Source organism: Patagioenas fasciata, chromosome 1 (assembly GCF_037038585.1).
Source record: "Patagioenas fasciata isolate bPatFas1 chromosome 1, bPatFas1.hap1, whole genome shotgun sequence".
In the NCBI taxonomy this organism is placed as follows: domain Eukaryota; kingdom Metazoa; phylum Chordata; class Aves; order Columbiformes; family Columbidae; genus Patagioenas; species Patagioenas fasciata.
The window spans coordinates 204,316,321-204,338,460 of NC_092520.1; the positions used below are offsets into that span (position 1 = coordinate 204,316,321).

The 22,140-nt window shown below is 36.9% G+C and overlaps 1 protein-coding gene across 8 annotated transcripts in view; it reads right to left on the reverse strand.

Moving 5' to 3' along the window:
* The window catches only part of HGF (hepatocyte growth factor), a 62,942-nt gene that overhangs the window by 14,243 nt on the left and 26,559 nt on the right, over positions 1-22,140 (reverse strand). For all 8 annotated transcript variants that reach the window (XR_011737088.1, XR_011737086.1, XR_011737087.1 and 5 more), the window contains exons 7-11: positions 18,288-18,406; positions 8,322-8,496; positions 5,701-5,828; positions 4,108-4,210; positions 2,004-2,143 (exon numbers count right to left, since the gene is read on the reverse strand). Coding sequence is in view for 5 of the 8 variants with exons in the window: in XM_065862643.2 (XP_065718715.1) it covers positions 2,004-2,143; positions 4,108-4,210; positions 5,701-5,828; positions 8,322-8,496; positions 18,288-18,406 (665 nt within the window). In the remaining 3 variants the exon portion in view is untranslated. The remainder of the gene's footprint in view (positions 1-2,003; positions 2,144-4,107; positions 4,211-5,700; positions 5,829-8,321; positions 8,497-18,287; positions 18,407-22,140) is intronic.

Here is a 22,140-nt window from a genome sequence, read left to right on the forward strand (position 1 = left end):
ACTCGTTATGTGGACTTAGTTTGAGAACAAAAAGATAACACCCCAGCAGGGAGTTAATGTTTTCAATTGCTCTGGTTTGAGACCCAAGGACACTCTGAGCGCTCTGCCCACAGGTGAGAAGCATTGAGGAAGGCGGGCATGGATGGGGCAGAGCTTGACGGACATCCAGACTGATCAATAAGAGTATTCCGTCCCATTAGCATCATGATCCAGATTTAAGACTGAGCCCTTCCAGTTTCTCTCTCCCTTTCTCTTCTTCTCTTCTGTTCTCTCTCTGGGAACAGCAGGAGGAATTTTTTTGATGCGGGATGTTTAGTTCAGCCCTTTGCCATTTTGCAGAGGCCTCTGAGCCTTTCTGTCTTTTTCCTTTCTTTTCTCTCTCTGGGTTCGACTGGGAATCAGGTACTGTTTCCCAGAACTAGTTGCTCAGTGTGTTCATGAGGAATTGCCTTGAATATCTTTTATTTCTATTATATATATATATTTACTAATAGTGTATTAATATTTTGTTATTTTATTAAACTGTGTACATATCGATCCAGATTTCTCCCTTCTGTTTTGATTCCCCTGTTGGAAGGGATGGCAGAGGGGGTGAGTGAGCAACTATCATGGTTGTATTGCTAGCTTGGGTTAAACCACAACACAGCTATATACATAGTTAAATTTTAATGTGTATGTATACACACATGCATATGTGTATGTGTGTGCATATGTATATGTGTACGTAAAATGTATACACATAAATATGTATATACAGTGCAATTTGAAGAGACCAGTTAAAGGCACCAAGTAAGCACACTTGGAAACTTCCAACATTTTTTCTATGCTGGTACAGCCAGCTATCACTACCTGAGTGAGCTGATGGTAGTTTAACACTAGTCCACACAAGTTATAGCCACAAAACAGACATATTACAGATCTGAAGTTTGATTCCTGAAATAATACTCACCATTGTCATATACCCTACAAATGTTTGCTCTGAATATTTCCTTAGCATTTCACTGATCCAGATCATTAACTCAGAGTGAATAATATTTATATTTCTTCAGCTGTTTTTCTTTCTCCACATCGACACAAATAACCTTTTGCAGAGTTTGTTTACTCTTCACATAGATGGCAAAATATCAACTGAGACTTCAAATATCACCTCTTAGAGATGCTGCAATTCAGATTTTGAGGAAATGCAGGTGATTGCTACTACGAATGGATGTAACACTATCTTTAACCTCTAGAGATCACAGACATGCATTCAAAAGCCTGATTTGCCATTTAAATATTCTCCCAGGATATACAGCATGGTGATTTAGAAATAAGAAGTGCAGAGAAAAATTTTGAACATAAATGTGAATTGCACATTTTTGGCATAAATCTATCTTCTTCCATTCAGCAATTCATTACTGAATTCCCCAGGATTTTTAGTTGTTTATGTAAGATATTTAGATTGTAACATGTAACTATGAAGCAGTGATATTCCTAATTCTTGCCAGGAGTTAAATTCTCTAATAAACATCAAAAAAAAGAACCTAATCTTTACAGCACATATATATTTCAACACATACATAGTGAATTATCCTAACTTTACAAATAAATGTAGATCACACAAAGAGACTATGAAGCTTGTAGCACAGCAGATAACTGTCCCAGGGTTTCTTGAGGTCACAGCCAGCATTCTGACCACTAGACAATTATCTGTCTCCATCCAGCCCTCATTCAATAGCTAGATCTGTTGGAAAATGTTTGACCATCTCTAATAGCCCTTTTGTGCTCCTGCTGCATAAATAACCCTTGAAATCTCCAAGCTGGTCAAGGAAAAGGACCCTTTGTTCGCATATTGCACAAGCTCTTCTGTCTGTTCCTTCTCAGACATGCACAGCTGATTCTTGATTGAATTACACATTTTCTGCTGCCACAAGTGACAACAGAAAGGTGTAGATATGCATGTGACACCACGGCTTCACTGGGACTGTACAGTTGACAATGCCTGAGGCACACCAAGTACTCACATCGAGAAATAGGGCAGTAATCCCAGGGAACAAGAGGATCATCTGTGTAACACCAGGGACCATGAAAATCATCATCTGGATTGCGGCAATAGTTTTTCTTCAGTTTACTAACATCTGGTTCTCTGAATATTTGTATATGCCTACAGGGAAAAAAAAATTCAAAGTGCTGAAAAGCTTTATACTATAGCCCAAATTTTCCAAGGTTAAATGTTGTTTTGCTCCACATTGTAATACTAGCTGATTGAGAAGCCTATAGGTCAGGGTTTAGGGCTGGTTAAAATCAAAAGGAAGATGAGACCCAAATATTTGCTGGATCTTGGTCCAAGTTTCCTCTGGTCAGTATTTTAAGCACTGTGTTCACCAGACAGCTGGGAGGTTTCTAGATCTCCCACTAAAGCTAAAATCCCTGCATACCCTCAGGAGGGATCATTACTCTGATTAGAAGAGCATCTATGTTGCTCTCAGTGAATCTGTAGGACTCTCTAGCAGTACAGGTACCTTCTCCCTGCAGATTAACAGCACAAGGGAGCACTGAATTTGCAAAGAAAGTTGAATCTTAGGGAAAGGAAAGACAAACACAAGAAACTTAGCAAGACTGAGCATCAGGCAAGGAGAAGGATGACTGGCTCCAAGTGCAGTGATAGGTCACCTAAAATGGAAGCCTACACAGGTACTTTAAAGCTGAAATTTGGGGGTGAAAATCTGAAGCAGAGAAAACTGTCTGGCTTGACAGACAGAAGCACACAGAAGCACTTATTACAGCTGCACTGCTCTTTTAGTTCATAACCAACCATGCATTCTCCTTCTGGCACACTCATAACCGGAGTAAATACTGAAGTGAGACAGATAACTCCCCAAAGAAGTTCACAGACAGAAAATCTGTGGGGATAAGAATAGAAAGGCTGATCTCTGCTCAAGATTATATGAATGCAATTGCATCAAGTATCCAGTAGGTTCGAGCTGCCTCAATCGCAGCAGACTGAAGACTTGTCATAGCTTTCAGAAGTCATGATCTTTAACCTCTGCCTCTCTTACATGGACAGCACACTGGAATAAGTGTACTGTCTCTGATCTTCTGTGGGGAAAGTCACACATAGTCCAGTTGGTGATTCCACAGTGCCACTCCAAAGGCCGACTTACTGAATTACACATCTTCACCTGACTGACCACCAAGTCAGCATCAGGAATAAGGGATGGCCAAATTCCAGGGGGAAATGGCAATCATGTTGGGCACTATGACCATGGCGGTCATGAGCACTAGCTCAAGAACAAGTACCGAAAATAATACAGACAGAACCACAGTAATTTCAGAAACTAAGGGAAAACAAAAGAAAAACTGTTTCCATCTGGCCCACCAAGGTGTGTAATATCTCACACACAGAAAATTTTTGATGAATCTCTGTCTTTGTGCAGTACATGGAAGTTATTGTCACTCCTGAGATTTATTAATCTACTGTTCTGAACCAGCAGAGACAACACTGAGGATCCTGGCAAGATTAAAAAATCTTGGAAACTCAGAACTTCTTTTGGATTTACTGCTGATTCATTTGTACTTTAACAGATAAAGCAACTTGCCATTTCCACTGCTTGAATATGAAGCCAAAGTAATGGTAAACAACAGAAATTACAAGTCACTTTAATGGCATTTGATGTCAGTGTCACTATATCATAGACTCATGATTCAATTTCAGGTTGTAAAGGACCTTAAGTGGTTTCAAGGGCAACCTCCTGCTTGAAGCAGCATGAGCTATGAGATTAGATTGATGACATAACCATTTGTTACTTTAGTAATGCTACCCTCTCATAGAATAAAACTTTCAAGGACAAAGACGAGGTAAACCAACCCAGTAAACTAAATGCTAAGAAACATCCCATAGTCTGTAATTACTTGTTATCCTGAACAAAGCTATGTTGTGTAATACATTTAGACACCAAGGAAAAGGAAAAAAAAAAAAAAAAAGAAAGAAAGAAAAAAAAGATACTAAAAGCTCCAGGGCATAAGGGGCTATTTTAGAACCACTGAAGAAGAAAAAGAGCTGCCATCTGGAGGCAGTATTTATTCAGGACTCACTGAACCATCTCTTTCTGTTTTGTATGTACACACCTACGTAAGTCTTCAATATTCTTGTCCCATGTGGAGCAAGTTAGCCCAAATCTTGTCTTGGATATATTCCCCATGTAACTCTTGCCATTGCCACGATAACAATCTGAATAAAGAACATTGAGACAAAAAGAAGCGGAGGGTGATTGTGCAGCATTGAAAAGAAACTCTTCCTTCCCATCAGTAATCCAAATAATTAAAGATAAGTGTTACATCTAGCAAACACTATGCAATAAAAATCAGACATCTGTATAAATCAAATCATAAAGAAAAGAGGAGAAAGTTTAAAATTTAGATACATAATCTGCTGCTTGAGACCTTCATTCTTGACACAGTAACATTTTAGATTTTGTCTTACTTAGATAAACTGGGCAAATTTCTTGCATAAATAGTTAGCTTATGATTGACTTAGAAGACTCACACTATATTCTAAAAGTAGTCAGGATCTGTTTTAAACAAAATAAAATAAAATGCCCCCTTAATCCTCCCTCCTCAAAAACCAGGCACTCTTAGCCTGTTTGAAACAACTTATCTTTGTGTAGATTCTGGATACTGACAACAGTATATTATTATAAATTACAGTTCTGCTTTGGCAAAATCAAAAAATCAACATGACTTCAATTTTAATGTATTTCAAAAACTTACATGTTTGCTCCAGCAAAGTCATGTTTAATTCATAAGCTTTTGTCACAAGCCTTTTTGAGAATTTTCAAGAGAATTGTTTGAAATGATCGCTACTAAAAAGACTTTTTGTATTAAGAATTTCATTTCATTTCATATTCATTTTTACTTTTTGATAATTGATACTGTACAAAAAAACCTAACCAACCAACCAACCAACCAACCAAAAAACTAAAGCACAGAACTAAACTCTAAGTTTAATCCTCGCTCTGACAGAACTCTTGAAACCCCAACTCTTCCACATTTTAAGAGAAATGGTTAAAATTTAAAGATTGAGAAATTAATGCATCCTGAGTTAAGATTGCATGCCTGAGGTCTTAGTCTCAGTTTACTCTAGGACTGACATTATCTCTCAGGATACACTAATACAACTTAGAGTAATACCAAGACCTCATGAGAAAAACATTTGCCTGAAGACTCGGAGTAGACTTAACAGGCAGAAGTAACAGATTGAAGCTAAGAGGCTATATGGGAAGTCCCATGTATTTTTTTCAGCACAAGTCCTTTCAGACAAGAGGGTATATGGAAAAAAAAAAAAAGAAGTCATGTTTTGTGGCCTCTTATGCAACTATAAAAATACTGTGAAACAAGAAAATAATCTGGAAAATGGCCTTTCAAATTGTAGCAAATCTCCAGCTAATATAAAATGGCATGCAGATTCACCTTGTCTAAAAACAGATCCAACAGCAAATCTTTGCTACAGCTTTCCCTGCTGGAATTGAAACATGAACTGAGAAATGAATCTCATTTACACCATGATGAATCCCAAATATGCAAATAAAGACAAAGCGGAACTGCACAGGTGTAATGCAGATGTACTGAGACCAAATTGTCTAGTTTACAAGCCTGCCTATCTGCCGTTTGGAACAGTACAGCATTCATTTGAAATCACATTATCGCCTTTCCTTCTGTTACCTTGTTCATTTGATACACCACATTTAGGAATCTGGGAGCAATAACCAATCCGGATGTTTGGGTCAGTGGTAAAACACCAAGGTGCTTCAGATCCATCTGGATTTCGGCAGTAGTTCTCCCTCAAATCCCTATAAAAATAAATATGTTACCTCACAGCAGGGATAATCTAAACCACTGATGCATTCTATTGCTTTGTATTATGAATTAGCAATAACATAGGCTCCTTAAGGTCTGTGTGTTACCAATCAGTGTCAAGTGCAAGGACATGAAGAGCCAGTAAGAACGCAGTCTCCAGAAAAATACAGTAATTTTAATAGAATATTGTTATGGGAATTCATTTTCAGTGGACCTATGTTTTGACTGGATATAAGATTTCATTTGCAGATTAACAATATTTTCAATATAGCTTATTTTTATTCATTGTTCTCCATCAAAATTTGCATGCAAGCTGACTTTGGATACACCTGCAATCCATTACAAGTGCTTTTAAATAGAAACATTACCAAAGCGCTTAAAATTCATTGTACTTTGAACGGTTCTGCTGAGTTTAAAGTAACAGGGTCCTGTAGATCATCAGTGATTCATTTAAGAAACTGAATCTTGGAATATAAAAAATGTATGTTGAAATTCTATACAGCTGTTACCTTTAAAGTAAAAGTTAGCCACAAGGGAACATCTTTATGTGTCTCTCACAGCTTGCATAAAATACTCAAACCATTTAAATGTAAGTTTTATTTCCCATCTCCTGACACTTGTTGCCATGATCTGTGTATCTTTGTGTTTCACTGTATTTTTCCATCTGCAGCACTTACCAATAACAGACTATGGAAAGAATGGGGCTTATACTGTAATTGTTACTCAAGTGAGTGAGTTTTGGACAGTTGTACCAGCAGTTATGTTGATTTTGCTAAAGCTATTTGCCTGAATACCTCCTACACTCTCACGCACTGGGTGAATAAGCAGTCCTAATACTGTTACCCCTCTACATTGCTGCGAACATCATCAAAACTGTACAAGGGCCTAATCCTGCAGTAGCATTACATAGGTACAGTGCACATTGTTTTCAGTGTTGGTTTGTCTGAGAAAACCCTGTGGGATCAGGCTCAAACACTAACTTCCAGATAAATTCAAGGTGGTCTTGAGACTGACAGAGGAGGCTCAGGATCAGTATTATTTCCCTTTACCACGGTGATTGTTACATTTTCAGTAGATGCGTTGCAATGCAGAGTATTTGATCAATAAACTGAACAGTAGTAGTGAGGGGATTAAGACAACAAACCTAACTATATTGCTTAAACTTGCTATTGTTTCAGTAGTCATCCAAACTCCGACTGGAATCTTTTCTTTACCTTGAAAGATCCACACTATTAAATTACAGCATGAAGCCAGACTGCTATTTAGCCATCAATAAAGACATTGAGTTCAGTCTGGGCTTTGTGTCCGTGCTGGTCAGATAGGTTTCCTCTATGCTCAGTGCAAAATGGACTGAAAGAGTGTGATTAAGGTAACTACATAAAATAAGTTGATTATTCATATTCTGAGAGTTAATGAGCTGTACAGAAAGGTTAGATGACCGGTGGCCCTTTAGGTAAAAGCAGTCCTAGTGACGCAAATACATTTAGTAATGAGACAGAAAAATTATTATAAAGGTGGAAAGTAAAAGAAGTTTTGTCAAATATTATAAGTTCCAAGTACTGCCAGTGAGATTCCACTTAGGTTATATTTAGGACATATTATTAAGTCAAAGTCACTAACCAAACTGTGAACAAGTAATTACCTCCATAAAAGAAAAACAGTAGTATAGAATCATAGAAAAGTTTGGGTTGGAAGGGATCTGTCATCTGGTTTAACCCCTGTGCCATGAGCAGGGACATCTTCAATCAGATCAGGTTCCTCAGATCCCCATGCAGCCTGGCCTTGAATGTCTCCAGGGATGGAGCATCTACCACCTCTATGGGCAAGTTGGGCCAGTGTTTCACCACCCTGATTGTAAAACATTTCTTACTTATATCTAGTCTGAATCCCTTTCAGATTAAAACCATCACCCCTTGTCCTATCACAACAGGCTGCACTAAGAAGTTGGACACAGCACTGCAGATGGGGTCCCACCAGAGTGACATTGAAGGGCAGAATCACCTCCCTGATAAGGATATGGTTGACTTTCTGGGCTGCAAGTGTACATTGCCAGCTCATGTCCAGCTTCTCATCCACCAGTACCCTTAAGTCCTTCTTTGTGGGGCTGCTCTCAAGACCTTCATCCCCAAGCTGGTACTGATACAAGGGGTTTCACCAACCTGGGTGTAGGACATTGTAATGTACCAACACTATTGGGATTCAGGTCCCAGTCTGGAAAACATCCATACACTTCACAATCAACGCTTGAAGAAAAAGATCCTAAAAAAACATGCAGTTTCACACAAGTTCATCTAGAACTATTATTTTGATATCTGAAGAACTGATTTCCCCATGTTCAAGTGGTTTTCAGCATCAGCAAGTATTTTAAATGCACCAGGTTACACAGCAGGGACAGGGATCCTATGGTCTACTTTTGTGGCATAAATTTCTAAACATTTGAATAAGCTCATTTCCCACTGCAGTAATACCCACGTGTCTCTACTCACTTGCACTTGAAGTTCTCGGGGGTGATGTTGTGCTGGTGAGGAAACTGTGAGTCCCACCGCTGGCACTGGATTCCACTCCATATGGTGTTGACCGTGCCACGGTAGCCCTCACCTTGCCCCTGAATGCAAGTTGACGTCTCGACTGCCACCTCCGTGCTGTTCACAACGCTTTCATCTGCAGACCCAGAGAAGAAGTGCTATTTCATTTTCTTAAGATTGAGTCTGGCTCAGTATGTCAGGTTCAAACTCTACATTGCAGTTCAAATTGCAGTAATTGAAGTTCTTTGGTGAAAATGACAATCTGATGTCTTTTACGGAATAATTTTCTCTTCATCACATTCACAACATCCATGAAATTAAAACGGGTATGGAACCACATGCTAGTTTACACACTTGCAGGCAAAGAATCTATAAAGTCTGCAACATTTAAAAGCTTTTGTTTAGTGAGGCACCTGGCCTATGCTATATCTTTGAAGGGCAGGAGGCATTCTCAGTTACTCTTTCCAGTTCAACAAACACTTTCCCATTTGCTTTGCTTTACACAAATGAGTGACCACCCCTGTGCACACTGTTAAACATGTTAATACATGTTCACAAGATTAAACTCAATTGATTTTCTCCAAAGAATTCCCCGAATATCAAGTCACCGGGGAAAAAAAAAAGTTACAGATTAAAAAAAAAAAGTAAAATAAAATCCTATTATAAAGTAATGTGCTAAATTCTCCTTGAAGCTTCTATTTTTTATGCCTCATATAGTTGGAGGAAAAAAAAAATGAAACAGTCCAGCTTTTGGAAATCAAGGATCAGTATTCTCTGCAGAGAGACAAATGTTTTTAAGACCAACAAATTCATCAGACTCAAGATCTTTTACAGATGTTGATATACTCTGCATTCACCCTGGTGTGGGCTGTCTTGAACTAAATTCAGAAAAACAATCGCTTTCTAAATGACTCATTCACATAACTTAAAAGACTCTTTTTATTTCTTATGCAATTTTCAAAATTGCAAATTAATGGCACAGACGTTGCATCAGATATATAAAAAGTAGTACAAAATTAAATATACTACAGTAAGAACAACACTTCTACAATGTTCCAAAAAGCTCCCAACATCATATTTTTTTAAGTAACTGCCCATCTGTTGGTAATTGCTATTGTTCAAAAGACTAATTTTATTAACTACATTAAAATTATTAGTTGACAGCAATAAGTTAATAAAGTTTTAAAATTAGTTTTCTTCAAATGGCCCAGTGATTAGAACAATATTTATATGTTACTCATAATATAGGTCATTCCTGGTAACTTCAGCCAGTTCTATGAACTTGCAGAGAATACAGATCTTAAGGAAACCAAATGTCATAACAGATGGGTTTGGCTGATTTGCTGTCTGATCTTCTATGTTAAAGATCACTTCTCTGTCAGAAGATAACATCAAGTTGTGCAGTTGAATTATACATTTCTCCATGATGGAGAAAATTTCCCTTTTTCTCTTCATCTGGTCGATGTTTTTACATCAGTGTTACTCCGTCAAATTAGTTTCCTGTCCTTCCATCCCAAGGCACTTTGTCTGCAAAGATCATCCTGTTTAAATGGAATTGTGAGTTCCAAGCTCATTCCAAAGTCTAAAGGGCATCACACTGCAAGTAACACAGGAAGATTACTGCAGGCTGACAAATGCACCCTGCCTGGTGGACTCATCAAACAGGTTTGCTGCTAAAAACTATATGTTAAATAATTACTACTGACTTTATAAGTAATTGGACGAAAAGAAAAAGGCAAATCTGTACACCTAATAGAAATACATAGCTGTGTGTTTCAAGTTTTGATCATCATCACTGATACATGAAAATAAATTGGCATTAGATTCTAAGATAGCTCCTAAGCTGATTGGACTGGACATTGCTGTGTCACATTTAAATGCATATTAGTCTTAAATATATATATATGTGTGTGTGTGTGTATATATATATATATATATATATTCAACACTTTTCTTAAAAATGAAAGAAATGTGGTGTAAAATTTGGAAAAAAAGTAGTTACCCCCCATGATAAATTTCAGCATACATATGGCATCCTGGTTGCATAATGTTTCCTAAGTAAATCAATAAATTACAGCTATATCTTATAGCAATAAAGTCTTCTTAAATAGTGATAACAACACATAAAAAAATCAACCTAATACAAGCTAGCACAAAGAGCTTATTTATAAAAAAGAGGTTACTATTTCACCTGTAATGAACTGTATAGTACAGCTACTCTGTACTCAGTCATACTAGGGAAAAAGTAATTATGTTGGTATTTATTTATCTTTGTGTGTTTTGTGTTTTGTTTTGTTTTATTAAATCACATGCCTGAAATGAAATAACTAGTGCATCAGTCTAAGCAAGACCATAGAATTATTTCGCAGAGCATTCCTTCTTATATGCGTACAGATACACAGCTCATTGTTAAACCTTACAATAGGTGTCTATAAAGTGACCTCTATCTATAGGTCAGAATTTAAAACAATTTGCCCATGTCAAAGTTCTGCTTAAAGGAGCCAGACAAACTTAACTTCCACATTGTCATGAATACTTGCACAGCCAAACCTCTACTGGAAAGATTTACGTTGTATATGGCTAAGAGATAAAAAATTTCAAAATCTGCTATGTGTGATGGATTAGCTGTCATTGTGACAGCCCTCAATAAGAATTCTAGTGACTAAGAGGATCATTAAAATGTTTTTTTTGTTTTAATTAATAAAGCAGTTCTACTATTCCAGAACCCTCCCCAAACTCTTCTTGCTATACCATGTGCACTTACCACAAATGTCTAGTTTTCACACAGGAAAAATGATTCTGAAATCTAATTCTGAAAAAAAAATGAGAGCTTGTTCCCTCAGAAACAACTTCTCCTATTCTGGTTCTTGAGTCTCATAAAAAGCTCAAAAATTATCAAAAAAGGCTCAAGAGATCCTTCATTCAGCTGGTGATTTCCACAAACAGGCACTATGGGAACAGGACCAGTCTCCCTGTCAATGGGAATGAAAGGTGGACTGGATGTACAAAGGGATATAAAAAAGCTTGAGGAGCAGTGCCCACCTCACCAAGGGTTACAGAGGTAGACTATAGGGCAGTTGCCAAACTTCAAGTCGTGTGTAGGTTGTCCAAGCCTACAACTTGAATGGTCATCTCCATTCAGTGCTGGTCTTGTACTTGAGGCTAATTACTCTTGTTATTCACATAGCCAATTATCTAAAGTTTAATAACTCTGAGTACAAATACCAGATGTACAGAGTACTAGTGGAAGACTCCTGAAAACACACTCAACAGTTCTCTTAGAAGGGGGACACAAGACAAAGCTAAAAATAAGTGAGGCTGAATTCCCATCCTTATCCTAGCAATTCCTCTAAAACACATATGAAGACCTGCAACTCCAAGGGCTTGTTCCAATGAGAAATACATTATGAATTAAGTTAGAAGATGAATTTAAGTTCAGTAACCAATCCTTATAATGCAGGCAGGTACTTTAATTTCATGTGAGAAGTACCTTTGTTTGTTTGTTTGCTCCAGTTCAGCTTTTATGTTTCTGAACTGAAACAAAAAGTACCATTAAAAGAAGATCACACAAAAATATCATCTTATAAAAGATGAATATTTATGATTAATTAATTAAATGTCACTTCTAAGTCCTGTATGAAACTTCATTAAGAGCAGAAGAATTTGGTAGTTTTCTAGTAGCATTTTGCTGCCTTTGAACTTGTTGCAATTTCTTTTCATATTTTGTATGACTAAAATTAACCATGTAATTCAGACAGCTGCTTGAATATTGTCTGTAAGTAATACTTTCACCTTCACATGCTCACTCTGAAGTCCCCAATCAACGTGCAATTATGCAAGGGTTTCTTTTTCTCCATAAAACTCTCCTAATTTTGAAACTTCAAAATACATAACTTATTAATAAGGGCCAGCTCATGCATTCATGGATGCTTAAGTAAAGAGATGAAACATTAGCCGGAGCTACATGTGTAAAGCCACAGATAGTCTTAGTTCTGGTTCTCACGGTAATACCAGCATGAGGGAAGCAGCGGGGGCCTTGAGTCATTCTACAGCTGAAGCAACCACTTACAGCACTATTTCTGTCTTTAGTCCCAATGACCCAGAAGAAAATCCTGTACAAATTTTAGGTCAATGGTGAAATTCCTACTGACTTAAAAAAAGGTAAGGGTTTTGCTGGAGTATTCATGTTCTTTCATGGTAATGCTAGCTATGTATTTTTGGAAAAAGACATAGTTGGAAAAGGGGCAGAGTCCTAAGTAACTTCATCAGGAAAATTCCTACCATTGGTTATATTGTTGCAATGTCTCCCTAGTGTATCAGTCAAAAAAAGAAAAATGTGTCTTTATTTGTAAAGAAATATTTGAAAAAGTAGATTTTAAAGCCTAACCCAGTAAAGAATGTGTTCTAAACATAGCAAAGTCCTCTTTAAACATGATCCATGCAATTCTGCAAATGTCACTAGGAAACTCGAGTGATGTTATGGGGAGAAGCTACTCATGCTCAGTTATACTGTCTCCAGGCATCCCTACCGCAAGCAATACGATCTACAGTCCCGGGCAGTGTGATAGTGGTTGTTCTTTTCTTTCCACGTGTTTCCTTCAATGTACTATCTCACAGTACATGACACATGGGAAAACAAACAAACAAACAAATAAAACCCACCAAAACAACCAAGTAAACAAAATAACCCACAGACACACTGATTTCTGGTGTTTGGGTTTTTGTTGTTTTGTTTTGTTTTGTTTTGTTTTTTTGAGTAAAAACATATAAGAAAGTAAAGAAATAAATTAGACCCAAGCTCAAGAACCACAGTACTGATTAACTCATTGTCACCTAAAACCTGTAAAACGTGCACACCTACAGTTCGTTTGTCCTTGAGCACAGTGAGATCTCTCCAGCTTGTTCCAATATCTACAACTAGTCTTTGAATCTAAAGAATTCTTAGCTTAAATCCACTAAAAATATATATATACATATTTGTATCTCCACAAGTTCCAAGCTCTTGAAGCCCCCTTTCAAAACTACTATAGGAGTGATAAAAAGGATCTGAGAAGGATTCTTTTTGAGGAAATGTAGATTGAGCTGTTGCACATACAATGAATTTGCTCTGCTATACCTTCATGTGAAGCGAGATGGAAGGTAACACTTTATCAACTACTAAATATCACAATCTTTTCAGTGCCTCCTTTCTTCAAACATCTTCATCTTACATAAAGATTAAGCCCAAACTGAGTGGCACTTTTATTTGTTTACATACTGTGATTCAACAAATAACTCTTTAATGAGAACTTCACATTCGAATGGGCAGTTGAAATCTCAGCTTCTAAAGGATGAGTAGTCTAATATTGGTGCCTTCTCAAGAGTTGTAGGCAAACTGTAATGGTTCATTTTACACATAGATTCTCAATTCTGCTTTTCCTTACATATTCTTTCCCATCAAACTCAGACCCTTACTGAATTCTCTCAGGACTTTTTGGATTTCAGTCACCCCCGCCTATTGCCTATGAGTACTGACAGCAAAGGCTAAATCTGTGGTAAAGTCAGCTGGATTGATTTGGAATCAGGCAGTCAGCAACCAAACAATCTCCATACCATAATAAATCCATGTAGCTTTACAGCTCTCAAATGACTTCCTAATTTCTGGGCCCCAGCATCTCTTTGCCTGTAGCTCATCCACAGAAGTGCAACTATCCTTTTTTCTTTTTCTTTTAGAAAGCAGTATTAGCTCCCTGTAGTCCATGTCCTCATTCATGCCAAAGTAACAGTCATTTTCTTTTTTCATATTTGCTGTCACTGCTTCCATTTCTTCATTTCATCCTACACTTTTTTATTGCTGTTATAGTTGTCCTTTTATCCTCTCTTCTAACTAAAAATTGTCTCAAGCCAAAACCACAGACACATATGTGAGCAACTTCAAACCAATCCTGGGGTCCCTGAAGTCTTAATCCAGATCCAATTTTTGCAGCTTGAGCCATCTCTAATCCCTAATTGCTCCTGTCATCTCTTTCTCACAGTCCTGGCTGCAAGCCACAATGTTTAAGGCTGCCTTCTGTGCTTGGAAATAAAGTTACAATGCCCTCCTGTCTCTTCAGTCTTAAAAACATATTTATTTTCTGAATGCTTCCTTCCACTGAATTTTGCTGAAAATTTTGTATATGAGCTGTTGTCAGCATTTTGGCTATAGAGCATACTAGCACTCATGACATGTAGCAAAAGCCACAAGCAGCATGTTGCCTTGTGGTCACTCCCCCGAAGAGAGGACACCTACGTTTTTGTATACAGTCCAAGGACTTGGATTTCCAAAGCATTTTTTATAATTAGTATTTCTTGTAAAATATATAAACAGTGTTCAGCACAAGAATTAAAAACCTGTGTGAGAATCCAAACCACAAAGCTATAAAGACATATAACTCATGATGTTCTCTTTTTAGTGTACTGAGATTGCACAGAGCCACAGCTTCAGAAAATACAGCAGCCACTGAAACCCTGAACAGGCCAGTGTTTTGGGCTCCCTGCTAGGAGGTAGGAAAACAGTTTTTCTATGTGCCTCAAGAAAGACAGAAAACTGAAAACAGGACTCCGATATTTTGTGGTGATGTTCTGGTTATTGAGTTGGTGATATAAGAGTAATATCAGCAATAAATTCCCTCTCTGGGTTATAAAGGACAGCACTGAGAAGCATCACATCTTATCTAGAGGGCAATGCCATATGCCTGTGCTAAACATCCTTTAAAAATATCTGCTGGATTAACCACTTTCAAGTTCACTACTTTTGTATTCTTCCACATACAGATTGCTTCAGTAATTTCCAAAGATCTATGGTTTTCTGCAGTGAAAATACGGCTTTGCATGTGAAATTTCTACTGATCCAAATGTACTTTCTAACTGAAGATGAAAGGAAGAATTTATAGCTAATTCAGTAGACTTTTGCTTAGAAATGAGACAAAAGGCTTTAATCATAACATTAAAATAATTATTCTTTTTTTAAATTTCATTTTGATGATTATCTTTTCTGCAGGACTCTAATGGTGACAAGAGTAGACAGAGGTGACATTACAGTAGTTTGCAGGAGATCTCCCACCCAACTATTTTTTAAAGCTTAGGCCAAACTGTAGATACTGAAAGTTGCATGGACTGTAAGCTTACGTGACCAACAAAGCCAGATGTGAATCCTCAGAACACTGACACATCAGCTCAGGAAATGCCAAAGGATAAAGGTTTATAAAAGTTGCATTTGTGAAACAGTCAGCTGTAACTTGGGAATTTTTTTTTTTTTTTTCATAATAAAAACACTTCTACTAGGGGAAAAGAATAGAACTAGTATGATACATATGATTCATATATTATCCAATAGAGAAATACAGGAAGTACAGTTTAATTAAGAAAAAATCCAACACAACAACACCCAACTTAATGAATGAACTAAAAAATTTAGAAAGACAATTCAGTTAGAGAGCTAAGCAAGACTGTGTTCACTCTGTCCCCATTGTCAAGGCTAATAAAAAACTGCAGATACAATGATGTGAATTAGTTCTGTAGTTCACAGACAAGATTCACAACATGGGTGAGACTTAATGGGTGTCTGACACAAAACAAGGACTAGTCCTGTTAAGTTATTTTTTTGTCTCTGAAGAACCAGATTACAGGCATTGCTTGAAGTGGGAAATTAACCTCACTGTTTTACAGTGGAATAATTTTGCTAGGTTTAACTATGTTATACGGGTTTTACAACGACATACAGTAGTGCAGAATAACTTCAATTACTCCACATCAGGAAGTACATTCAGAGTATTCTTACTGAATCTTCTGACATCAGACTATTGGCTAATTGATAAGACATGACTGACACTCCAAGACATTACATTTGCTTAAGACAAGGACAAGCAAGAAGAGGAAATTCCTAATTATTGGTGATAGCAGCAGAAAACACAACATAATTTAGATTGGTAGAAATTCCAAGTGAAGATAAGGAATTCCATGCTTCCCTCTTCGAGCAGCAAATGCTTGCACAGAGAGGTTCATGCCAGAGCTATTCCCAGTTCTCTACCTCACTCAGTATTTATGTATGTGCCAACATTATAGGAAAAATACAGGATTACATTACGGAAACAGACTTTTTTTAAGATCTACTACTGTCTCTATTTTGTCTAGGTTTGAGATACCTCAATAATGGTTTATTTTGGTTTATATAACAACAACAACAAAATACAGAGAACCCCAAATATTAAACAATCATTAAAAATCGCTTCTTTTATGTATACTATAGTTTTTTGCTTTTTTTTCTTTTTTGAATTTTCACAGAAATCCAGTTCCAGGTAACTTATTGTTCTTTTCATTCTGTTCTATTCTCTTTTTCTATTTTCCTCCCCAGAGAGCCAAATGAATTTTACAATGACATAAGCCTACTGAAGTGACACTTAAAGCTAGATGAAAAGCAGAGTGTCTGGCTTAGAGGATTATTTTTTAACACTTCATTTTGGTCAAAATTGAAGCAGGACAAGAAAAGAAATTGTAGTTTTGAAAAATGCAGATGTAAGAGAAACTGACTTTCTCACGAGCTAATATGACGCTGTGGGTTTCACTGAGCAGTTTTAGAAGCTTCCCTTTGCCTCTGCTTCACAGAAAATGCAAAAATACTGTTTTCCTTTTTCTGCCTGTATTCTTGGAGGCCTTGCCACAGGCCAAGGCATATGAAGCTCACAGGCTTCTATAGTATAGATTCAGTCAAAGTCATGCTTTTTTTTCAGATATTGCCTTTATTCCAAAAATGTTACAAAGTATTTTGAATAAATAAATATTAAAAAACCCCACACACTGCCTAGGTATTATGAGACTGCCTTTAATATCATACTTGTACCTTGATTATTTCACAAGTTCTCAGTTCACTAAAGGCAAAAAATTGGACTCCAAATCTGACAATGAGAAGTATGGAAGAGTGGAGTTTATCACCTGTAGATCCCACCAGCTGTGAATGAGACAAGGAATTTCAGGGACGTAAATCTCGATTTCCTGATTAAAGCATGTCCCAACAAAACTTAATTCTACCACCTGCCTCAGCCCCAGGATTATCATGAAAGTCTAGAAAAATTGCCTGTGTTTTAAAGGGAGGTTCAATAGTTTTACTTTCCTCATTGTTCCTGTACTGCTCGTTTAAGACATCTAATTATCAGTAGAACAAAACTGTGAGATCTACCACCAAAGTTAGAAGGATCTGAGCTTTGAAGATAGAACTTGTTGCAGAATGCTCTAAAAATTTGAAACTAAAGCATCTGAAAGTAAACATGTGATATTTGTGCACTACAATGTTACTTTTACTGAAATCCCTGTCTGTAAAGTGAAGATAACAAAAGACACCATCTTGTATAATAATTGATGGATGAAAAGAAATTAAGTATCAGTGGAGTGCTTTGATACTGGAGTGCTGCATATCACAGAGAAACCTGCAAGGAGATTAATAATTCTGTCTTCAACACAAGGTTGAATAGTCTCCAGGAACCAAGGTCTAGAACCACACAATGTGCAAGGGGAAAACAAAGCAATGAACAGTTTCTGACAGAGAACACTGAGTAGGGAAGGTGTGCATGCACCTACTCCCAAATTGTAATGCAGACACCCAGTATGGCCAAACTAATACTGCACATGAGATCTTCATGATGGTGTTGTCTCACTTTTTAGTTCTTGATTTTTCTATATTTTAATGCAATTTCCCGTACATAAGGTATACACATATTCCAGTGCTAACATGCTACTCTTTTATTTCCTGTCCGGATTAAATAAAATGTCTTTGTAGGAGATCCTCTTTGAAATCTGTGTTTTAAAAGTCAATGAATAGCAATGAATGAACTAACTGTGGTCCTATATTGCTTGGACTATCTCTGTCCAGATTTTGGAAAGGAAAAGGAAGTAATAAATTTTGCTTGAACTCACCACACATTTTAATTGCACAGAACTCCCAGGGGGTGTTAGGGTCAAGAGTGTAGCACCATGGTCTCAGCTTGCCATCAGGGTTGCGGCAGTAATTATCATCAAAGCCCTTGTCAGGATATCTGCAAACCACAACAAGAAAGGTGTCAGGGAATTCTTCCTGGCAACACTGCACTGGCTTGTACAAGGTACTTAAAGGACAGTCTTCAGCAGAGGCAAACAAGAACCAGTTCCTATTAACCTTGGGTCTGATCCTGTGGGATGGATGCAGATAATCTTCAACACTCTGAGAAAGTTAATAACATAAAATCTCTTCGCAAATATGCAGCAGAATCAAACCTCCACTGAGGGGATTCCCTGCTGTGCTAATGCACAGGATACCGGATGGGGTAACTCTGCTAATTGCTAAACTCTTGCTCTTGTGTCTGTCAACTGATGACCAGACTCTAAAGCCACTCATTTTTCTGAAACAGCCCAATTAAATGTGGATTATATAAACACTGCCTGGCATGCTGGACTCATTAAGAAAACAGGTTCTTCAGTGCAACAGCCCTGGGTTCAAACTGGAAGCTATTTTGGATAGCTGTTACTAATGATGGCTCCATTTCTGTAATAGAGCTCATTCTAGGTCATGCCCTCATTTCAAGCACTGAGGAAAAAAAAAAAAAAAAAAGAGAGAGAAAAATAAAGCAAGATGGAAGTTTATTCCTTATCTCATTAAGATTTCAAACTATCATGCCATTTAATTGTTTCCATGTTCCTACTTCCATGATTGGACTATCAGGCAGATATTTAAGATAAGGAGGTTCTTTTTGTATAAATGTGTCACATGAAATTCTATAAACTTAAAGAGAAGGAGATGAATGCACACTTTTTTCCCCTCCAGTGAATACAAATTGTCTTGGTTTTCCAGTTTAATTGAAACATGTTTGTAAAAGAAACAAGAAGTAAATTTGCCCCTGAGGGAAACTTAAAAAGTATGTAAGAGAACAATAAAGTTAACTACCTGGGAACATGAACCCATTTACAACTGCAAGCAGATGTCTTTCACACAAGCAGAGGAAAATATTATTTACAAGTGTGTGTTTTTGCTAGGATGCTTTTTCTGTCAAACAATCATACAAAATTTGACTCATGCATTTGTAACTTGACCTCCCATTCCTTGGGAAAAATCAGTTTCCTTAATCTATACAAGGGACAAGGATAGGATTTAAGTAGAATTTAATAAAAAAAAAAAAAAAATAGCAAATAACACTAACAAGTAGAAACCTCACAAAAGTGAGAATTTAAGGACAGTCAGGAATGTGGTAGTTTGATATCTAGAAGCAATACCCTGTTTTCTGCTAGGTAGAAGGTAAACTGTATAGGAACAAATTGTCTTCAAGGATTTTGGAAGCAGTTAATGGGCTAAGAACATAGCAGAAAATGAGATGGCTTTGGCCACCTGGTAGGTGCAGTGATGGGCTTTGATGTTGGCAGCACATGTTCTGTGTCAAGTAACAATGGAGAGTTCACAGCAATATCCAGGAACCAAAGTGAGTCCAGGCACGGTAAGGTATCTGAAGTCATAGCTTCCAAAAGGCATTAAAAGAAACTGGTGATGTTAAGAATCTACTTTCTTGAAGGCAAATATCTATCATGGCACTGAATGTTTTGTCCTTCCTAACATTGTACAATGTGGTCCCACAGTATGTAAAAAAATATGTTATTTACTAACTAAAATTGAAGTATAGATGGATCAAGCTTTGTCCTTGTGGGATTGAGTCGTGTCTGTGAAATGTATCTTTCCACCTACTATTTCTGTGTGCTCTTTTCTAGAGTAACAACAGCCTCCACAATCACTGGTTCTTCCCACAATGTTCAAGCACACTTCTGCCTTCTTCATAACCAACAAGAAACAGTTCCTCAGTTCCTATAGAAAAGGCCAGCTAACCGCTTTTAAGAAGCAAATATTAGGAATGGGATAAACGACAGGGCTTCAAAGTGTTCCCCACAATTCAGCAGCGAGAATGTGGAGGATTTCCTAAGAGTTCGTCCTTTTGCTCTGCACACTCCTTCTTCAGCCAGGACACTTGGACACAGATTTCTTGCTTGGACCCAACAAATAGCCTGAGGTTTCCAACATCTTTCAGAATGCTACATATTTCTTTTTATTTCCCCCTTGAAACTACAGTAGCTGTACTTCACTGCTGAAACTAAAATGAAGCATTAAGATACAAATCTGATTCAAAATCAAGACTTTTTCTCAGTTTCTAAGGGGGAAAAAAAAAGTGTTAGATGAAGAAATAACATTTATTCTCTTTGAAGAGATGGATGCCGTTTTTTAGCTCTCCTGGAACTGAAGTGAAACTTAGTGTCTAAAACTCTTCACCAATACGTATTTTCCCCTTCTTTTTTATTTTAAAAGACATGCAGTGCTGGAAAGTTGTCATTGTATAATTTTTCATACAAGACATATAAGGCAGAGTATTTTAATAAAAGAATACATGGACTTATTCTAGTCTTGTACTGCACTTCAACCTCACTTTCTTCCATGCAATAAGTACATAATATGACAGTACGTTCAATTTTGAGCAGAAAATATGAGCAGGAGAGAACTGTTGCTTCTCTATGCTGTCTTATGCCTAAGTAATTATCTTATCTTTAATGTTCCTCCTTCCATATTGAGGCATAATCCTCCACATGAGGACTACGCAGAACTGGAGCTTCAGAATATGATTCTGCATCTACTAATAGCTAAAAACAGGTCATTGTTCCGGGGGGGATTCCTACTACTAGCTTCAGTCACTTCTATGATTCTATGATTATCAATTTTCTTCAGTAGTAACCTCTGAAGGGAATAAATGTGGAATAATTCACTGAGGCAACAAAAAGTAAAAGTGAGATGTATTCACCCTGAGCTGAAAGCATTGCAGGTAGACTGACGAACTTGAAAGATTCACCTCCCTTTCTTTGTCATTGCAACTGATTAATTCATAAAGGAAAACAAGTTTAAATCTCTCCAGATAGTCCTTTCCAGTTTCCAGATTATTCACATCACTCCTAGGTGATACAGTATAAACCTCTCTAGAGATTGCTCTGTTTTAATGAGTAATTTATTTCAGACCTCATCTTTTATTTCAAACTTAAATGACTAATAAAAAAAAAATCAAACCAAAGACCACAATGTATTTAAAAGCTAGTATAATCAAAATATAATTCTTACTACCTTTAGTGACCATTCCATGAAGTTAATTAACGCCAGTGTGTATTAGAAATGTAATGGACCCCAAGTTCACTTCTAAAAAACCATACAGATCAGCTCAATCTGGATCTGTTCCTTTTTAAAGAAAAAGCATTTTTGTTACAGTTTGAAAACTCTCAAAAAGTTGTTTTCTGAAAGAAATATTTCAAGGAGGAAAATTATAATTTGTGAGACAGTAGTTAGTCTGAAAAGCCATTTTGTGAGCAATCCAAAATTAGCAGAAGAAATAAATTTCCTCCTGACAGTAAAGTTATTATTGTTTATACCCAGAAGTTCTATAAATGTTTTATTCCCAAGGAACAAAATTCTTTCTGTGACATTCTAGAATGCAAAGCAAGTGCATGGCAAAACTCAGAAACAGATATTCTTCAGTCCCAATCTGCTGCTACAAAATATTTTTTGTAACAGAACTATAGGAGAACCTGCTATTGTTCATGAAGCAGATCATTTGAGCAAAGAAGAAAAAAAGGTTCTATCACATAAACTCCAAAACCACAGATCTTTAATGTTTTGCTGAATAATTGGGCTTTCTAGAATCTACCAGTACCTGTATTTCTGAGTATAAAAATAATGCTTTATTTAGTGGAACACTTCAACCTAAAGAAAGATACT